The 7,595-nt window shown below is 43.1% G+C and overlaps 1 protein-coding gene across 1 annotated transcript; it reads right to left on the reverse strand.

Annotated features, from left to right (window-relative positions):
• Positions 1 to 4,578: 4,578 nt before the first annotated feature.
• LOC104505585 (Krueppel-like factor 4) lies at positions 4,579 to 7,541 on the reverse strand. Its single transcript, XM_010160871.1, has 2 exons — positions 7,205 to 7,541; positions 4,579 to 5,679 (listed from the first exon to the last, which is right to left on the reverse strand). The coding sequence occupies exons 1-2, from the start codon at positions 7,539 to 7,541 to the stop codon at positions 5,504 to 5,506; spliced, it is 513 nt and encodes a 170-aa protein (XP_010159173.1). The 3' UTR covers positions 4,579 to 5,503.
• Between the last annotated feature and the right edge of the window lie 54 nt (positions 7,542 to 7,595).

Genomic DNA, 7,595 nt, shown 5'->3' on the forward strand with positions numbered 1-7,595 from the left:
GAGGCATCAACACTCAGCTGCATAAACAGACAGTGAACACCTTTGGGAAGGCTCCCAGTAAATATACCCCTGCATGTCGGCAGCACAATATGGCCTGTCAGACCATTTCTCACTGCTGCGACAGTGGGGAAAATAATTCTGTATTAACTGTGGGATATCTGTTTCTAAATTAAAGGTCTTCAGCCAACCTATACAGGGAAGCTGTATCATTTTCTTGAATGAAGACTGAAAGTTTGATAGCAGAGAACTCGAATGGCAAGATTTAAGCAAGCCTTAGCTTGTGCTTAATAAACAAGCATGCTGTACCCAAAGCAAAACCATGCAAAACTTTTCAGAGCTGCAGCAAGATGGCTGTGGTGATAGCAGCACATGATTACCCTTCTGCTTACCCAAGCATCAGAGTGAAAGGAGCTTGACGTGTTGTTGTGATTTAGCCTTATCTGGCAATTAAGTACCACACAGTCACTCTATCACCTCCCCTCCCCCAATGGACCTGACCACAGAACCTGATGTGTCATGGAATGAAACAAGACCCCTTGGCCACTGTGGGCTGGCCAACTCTGTGTGGGAGAGCAGCTCCTTCCTTCCTGAAATCACCACAGGTTTTCCCTAAAACTTCTCATTAATGAGTATGACCCTGAGCTGACCAGATCCACATGAAAATCACTACCTCAGTTATAAAAGAAGTCCCAGCTCCAAGAGTGCAGAAAGCATCACTGAAGGTAAAAGGTCCAGCTGCCAAATACCTCTTGCGAGCAGCTAATAAGGCCACTTTCCTTCTGTAAAACTCTGGGTACACATGCTTTAAATATAGTATAAAAATTAATAAAGCACAAACCACTTTTTCCTCTCCTGTCTTTCACACCATTAAGGTTGTAGCCTTGAGGCTCACAGGTAAATATCCAAAGGTGAAAAGGAGACTAGCAGATACTATATGCAGCTAGGGTGGAGAACAAGGCAGGCTGCGGAAGCACCACCACAACCACCCACCTCCACACCACAAAGACAGCTTCTGCACCTGATGGGGAAGCCCTCAACAGTAATGGGAATGCCCCCTGGTAAGTCAGAGCAGGAGCGAAAGGCAGATGGAAGGTGAGCCATGCAGGTGTGAGGCAGATGGGGGGAATATGGGTGTGTTAACCTGTGGCTCCAAGCCAATGTGACCTCAATTAAAATACAGTGAATGATGGGCCTTCCTCTCCCTTATGTACATACTCATCTCCTCGGTCTGCAAAGAGACATCCATTGAGCCTACACACAGCTATTTAATATAGGGAGCTCCCCTGGCAAGTGGAGTTAACACACAATGGTGGCAGCAGTGGTGTTCCTCTCCATATGAGTTTTGCTCACCATACTTTGGGTTTATTTTCTCCAGCCGGCACTCCTACCACATCCGGACCCTCACCAGAGCCCTACAGTGTAACTGCTGTTCTGCCTGTCCACATCTGCAACCGTTTCCTATTTTCCTGCTGCCTTAGAGTACACAACCCAATTGCACTCTGGGAGGAGGAAAGACCAGAGAGAAACACAGTTTGTAACTGGGTTAATTTGGAAGTTCCTGCACTCAAATGCGATTAAAGTGTTTGCCAGGGACTTCAGTGGAAGCAGGCTGGCTCTAACAACCAGCACACTCCCATAGGAAACCTGAATAAACTAATTTGTTTGAACCGTTAGCACTCGGGGTGATTAACTGCAGGAGTCTCTGATCTCCCCTTATTAAAGAGAAGGAGAATGAAATTCACTGATTCATATCAGCTTAATATAAATCCTTGTGAGATTCGCAGTTGACTTCAGCAGTGGCGGGATCTGGTAACCTCCATGGAGGAAGAGCACCTCTCCCGCAAGTTCACCTTCATGTGAAAGGGGAAAGCTAACAGCATTTGTGCTGGATTACAATTGATGACCAAGTCTGATATGTGCAAACTTGCAGCCTGTGGCGTGCAGCAGACAAGTGCTCAGAAGTGCAGCAGCTCTGAGAGGATTTTTATTCTGATGCTGCTTTTGAATACTTGGCACTTGATAGGCAGACATGTGCCATCTTGTTTTAAACAATCTTCACATGTTACATGTGCTTGAGAGAGATTTGGGCTAGGGGTGAGCAGCATTAAGGCTGGCCGCAGTTTGACTGCAGACATCATTCTCTGCCACCAGAGCTTTTCCTTTAAGGAGCTAAAATAATGCCTTGGGGCAGCTCTGGAGGTGCTCACCCTATGCCAGGGGGCACACCCCTAATAATCTCAAACCCTGTTTTTAGATGCCTCAGCCTGTGCAGAATAGCACATGAATATAGCTTTAGTAACACTAGACAAATCTCAGTTTTTGAGACACCCTTACAAGACTGCGTGGTGTTTTACATACGTTTTATGAAATATGCTTTTTGATACGGGTGTTATTCCACTACATCCGTGTACAATCTTGCACCTAAGTGCACGGCCAGGAGACTAGACACAATAAAACAGGTGGCAAACAGGACATGCTGTTTGTAGCTCTACCTAACTCACCAGAGCACAACTGGTGCAACTGCTCATTGTAGTATTTCCCCCAGACACCTCCTTAAAAAAAAGGACTGCCTCTTACAGGCTGTATACTGCAAGGCAAAAATCCAGTGTTGGCTCCTGCCCCAAAAGCATAGGAGTAGCATTTTGGAAATAGTTAAAGGAACAGCAGAATTTCTTTTTAAATACCAAGCTACAACCATGCCTATTTAGGTCTGGAAAGAAAGGCATACATGAGGACAGCTTGGTTAGGATCAGTGGGGAAATAAAAAATCAAGTGGGAGAAGAGAACAAAGCCCTGTTTCAACAATGCCATTGTTTGTACAACTATAAACCGAGGTTCTATAAAACCATCGAGCAGAAACTGAAGTTGGCCGAAGCAGATAATGCATTACTAAATGCTAGAGTATCTTAGAAAGTTCTTAAGGCTGCATAATGACAGAACACTTGAAAAGCAAAAGAAAACAAGTTTCTCAGATGAAATCTTCAGATTTCAGTCCTTAGGGATATGTTAGGACATCGAACTTGCACAGAGGCAAATGGTTCTGAACAGCATCTACACAGAGTTGATCCTGCAGCTACCTGAGCGTGCACCACCGTAGTTGAGACATGACAACACGCTTCAGATGCATGCAACATGCCAGTTGCAACATTGACCCTGGACCTCTCTGCTAGAATCCGCAGGCAGAGCAACAGAGGAGGCAAAAAATAGCTGGTTTAATTGTAAAACGTTTTCACATGAAAAAAGTTTTAGATAAAAGATGACTCATAACTTTAATTTAGCTTTAAATACTTGCTATTTGCAAACCAAACAAGACATTCCCTGCGCCCTGCACTACCTATAAACCGAACCAACAAAGATAGCTTTCAGTTGAACAAAGCATGCCTAGGAGCTAAGGGGTGAGAAGTATTTTCTGCATCATTATGTTACTTACACAGCCTTAGAAAGAAATGGCACCAGTCACCACAAAGAACATATAAAAATGTGAAATTTAATAGCATTCCTAAAGCACATTTGGGAACAAAAATTTGATACTGCCACTCTTGTTTTAACTCCTGTAAAAATATGAATGGCTCTTGCCTGTAATTTCTTTTCCATGCTCAGCTTTACTGAACATTGTATTTATCCTAACACCTAGCTGACTTTTTAAACGAGTGGAAGAGGAATCATTCCATTCTTTTCTTCTTTACGAAGAGCAGTGAGAAACACAGGTCCTATTCACCGAGCGTTCATGTTTCCATCATCTTATTGCTATGCATTTGTAAAGAAACTAGAGCAGTAAGGTCCTTAAGGACAACTACAACAAAAACGCTGAAGACCTGCAGCAGGCTTACCCCATTTCACTATGGCAGAGCAAGCACAGGTGAAGGTGCAGGCTGAGGACATTACAGCAACACGTCTTGAGTGGACAACCACACTGTACACTCAGCCTGGTCAGCCTTCCCAAGTTATGTATACATACCAGGATTCCTACAGGAATTCTGGCTCCTTAGATACTGCCAAATTACTGAATTGCCAGTACAGAGCAAGCTTCAAAATAAACTCCATGTAGTTTATTGTTAAAAGGTGTTTTATGTGCACACTCTACTCCTTCAGTCAAGTTTACTCTTTGTGACATTACTCATTTGATTTTCCTGTTCACATGAAAGTGGCTACACCAGCTTCTCTGAGACACCCAAGAAAATGAAGCCAGAAATTTTTCATGCTGTGAAGACCACTACAAAAATAATTCCGTAATTTGTTGTCTTTGAATATGCAAAGACTAATGCCCCCAAGAGATGTACTTCCTCTAACAAATAATTCAAACTGAGTTACCTTAAAAATAATAAATTGCAGTTTCATCATGGCAAAACTAGTGGCATTCAGATATTCAGTGCAAAAATTTTAAGTACACTTTTCTCCCCAAAAATGTGTTACATCAGCACTGCATTTATACAATCCTAGCTTTCAGAGTATTGAGACTACAAGCCTTTGACATTCCTCCACCTCCAACTTGCCTTGGAAAACTCAACCATTAACATACTTAAACTTTCTTTGGACATGTCCATGCAAAGAAGAAAATTAAAGCAGCTACTGAGATAAAATATTATAAGTTTATTTAAAATTTATTTTCCACTTGAATATGCAAAATACAAATTCCAACAAAAAGTTCATTTTAACTTCATAGTTTACAAATATACAAAATAGAAGTTTGCTTAAACTTATATTACATATTTATTATGTGAAGAACTATATAGAAAACATTTGTTCTGCTTAAGGCATATTTGGGAATAAAACATTGTACAAACTATTGCACATCGAAACCACAGTGCATTACAGACTGTCTGCATGAAGTTATTTTCTAAAAAAAAAAAAAAGATAAACCAGGTTTATTTACCTGATTTAGGTCATAATCAGCAATCAGAAGAAAAAAAAAGTATTTCCTTGTCACATATGCAGCAGTTTGAGAACTTTGGCTTCCTGGTTTTGGTACCTCTAGAACCAACAGTCACTAAGCACCACAAACTTTGAAAATATAATTCTGTACCTGAATTTTTCCTCCTCTTTTAACATCATAATGGCTTTTAGAAGGAGGGAAAAAAAAAGTACACGATGACATTTACATCCAATATTGCATTGAAAGAAAATTAAGGGAAGATCATTTCCCTGTATAATATCCCCACCCTCCGAACTACACACAGTCTGTTTAACCCTGATATCCGTGACTTCCCGTCACTCCTTGGCATTTTGTAGTCCAGAAATAATTCAAGTTGGATTTACAAATGGAATGATAGAATATCCAGTCATTGACCCCAAAGGTTTTGGTTTAGTTTTTTTTTTTATTTTAAGTGTACATATATTAAAAGGTTGCAATGTCTGTAATTATCCCTCTTTTCCACTCTTTGGAAGACTTCACCTCGATTATCGGTAGTGCTTAAACTGCGTTTTCCCCATCTTGCAGAAGATGGTCCTTGTGCTGTAAATACTGAATCTCTACAGCAGTCGGGGAAAGATCCACTACTTCCAATTAAAAGTGCCTCTTCATGTGTAAGGCGAGGTGGTCCGACCTGGAAAATGCTCTGTCACACCGCTGGCACTGGAAAGGGCGGTGGCCTGTGTGTTTTCTATAGTGACGAGTAAGTTCATCAGATCGGGCAAACTTCCATCCACAGCCTTCCCAGTCACAGTGATAAGGTTTCTCGCCTTTCAAAACAAACAAACAAAAAAAAAAACCCACACAAAACCACCACATCAGTCAGGGTTTGTGGTTTTTTTTTTGTGGTTACCACTTATAACACCTTTCTTTCAAGAAGCTCTAACACATGTTGTCCTGGATAAGAAAAAGCGTGATGTCAAAAAAAATGGAACAAACTTCTTGAAGCAGTTGCAAGTAAACTACAAAGACAAACATAGTAAGATTGTCTTTTAAAGACATAGAGGTACTATAAATGTTGGTATAGCCAAAATCTTCACTAAAATGCTCATTTCCACTGTTCGTCTTGCACACAATGCTTCAGAGCACACAAGTTCAGGTAAATCTATTTTTGCTGGCTGATGTTATACAATCAAATGGCAACCAGAAATAGCATTGTCAGCAGACAATGTCTTTAGATAACTGCAGGTCTCAAGAATTAAAAAACAGCTGGAAACTGTTTTTATTAGCACATCCTGATTAAGAACTGAACCTTACTGTCCTCACTGTAACAAAACCACTGTTGACAGCAAGATGAGTTTTCCTGACAGTTACAAACGCCCGGTCCTACACATACTGAAGATGACGCTGATCAGTTCACGGCAGACAGGAAGTACTGTTTTCTTGACCGATTCTTTTCCCCCACTGCCATTAGCCAGAGATGCAGCCTAACTACTGGACTACCAGCAGTCTCTCCCTTTCCCATTTCCTCTTCAGGAGAAAATTCTGAATCAAGTTCACAATCCAAGGATTTAAATTATGCAAATCCCCAGGTTATTTAATCACTGTTACAGAATGCCCACACTGGCAAAACCACCAACAATGTACCTGCTTTCACAATCTCAGTTCCTGAGCTGCAAGGTTAAGGTTTATATTTGGGCTGAGGTGCATGCTTTGGCAGATTTTATCCAAATTTTAGGAGCAGCAAATCAACCACTAACTCTGCCTCTTTGGTGTTAGCATGGAGGAAGATGTGCTCCCATATGTAGGTGAGGCACCCTGTCAGTGCAACCATGCACAGCTGAAAGCCCCACTCACAAGGCGCCCATCAGAGTTTCCTCAGAAAGCGAACAGCAGCTTACAGAGGTTCCACAACAGCAGGGCAAGTGAAGACAGCTGCATGTGTGAAGCTTTTTAACCACGAGCAAAGAAAGCACTATCTTCTACAGAGGTCTGCTTCCTTCTCAGAAGCAGGCCAACACCATCTAAAGCAATAAATCCCAGCTGACTTCGACCTACCTGCTAATTAGCTAGCCATGAAGCAAGAAAAGAGCAACAGCCTTTGCCTTGGCAAGAAACCCACCCACTCCTGCAAGTCATTCTGAACCCTTAAGCAAAACGCCAAGCCAACAAGAAAGACTACACAGGACCTCATATAGCCAAGGAGGGAGAAAAAAGCCTGGAAACCCAGGAGAGAAGAGTTAGGACATGCTACTTTTAGCCCTCCTCCCGTGCTGTCCTCTCCTCGCTTTCTGGGGAACTCAACCCATCGATGCTTAGGCCAGGGCATACTACCAACCCCACACTGTGACTAACCTGTGTGGGTTCTCAGATGCGCCTTGAGATGAGAGCTCTTGGTGTAGGTTTTGCCACAGCCTGCATAGTCACAGGTGTGCGTGGCCGTCCTTTTCCTTGGCCATGACCGGCGTCCCCTCTTAGGCTTGGTCTCCTCAGGCAGGCAGCTCCCCGGTGGCATCAGCTCTAGAGTGGGACAGGGAGAAGTGAGCACCGCCACGGTCAGCGCCAAAGCAGGTGCCCCGGCGGGCCCACCATCGAAGTACAGGGACTCACCTTGGTAGTGGAGCGTGCCAGGTGGCAGCTGTTCAGGCAAGAAGGTGGGGTAACAGGGAGCTGGGGGGTACCCCGGGGGCATCGGCAGCGCTGGGTGGCTCAGCCCCGGAGTGCCAGGGAGACAGTCTCTGCCGCC

Source organism: Eurypyga helias, unplaced genomic scaffold, assembly GCF_000690775.1.
Source record: "Eurypyga helias isolate BGI_N326 unplaced genomic scaffold, ASM69077v1 scaffold37361, whole genome shotgun sequence".
In the NCBI taxonomy this organism is placed as follows: Eukaryota; Metazoa; Chordata; class Aves; order Eurypygiformes; family Eurypygidae; genus Eurypyga; species Eurypyga helias.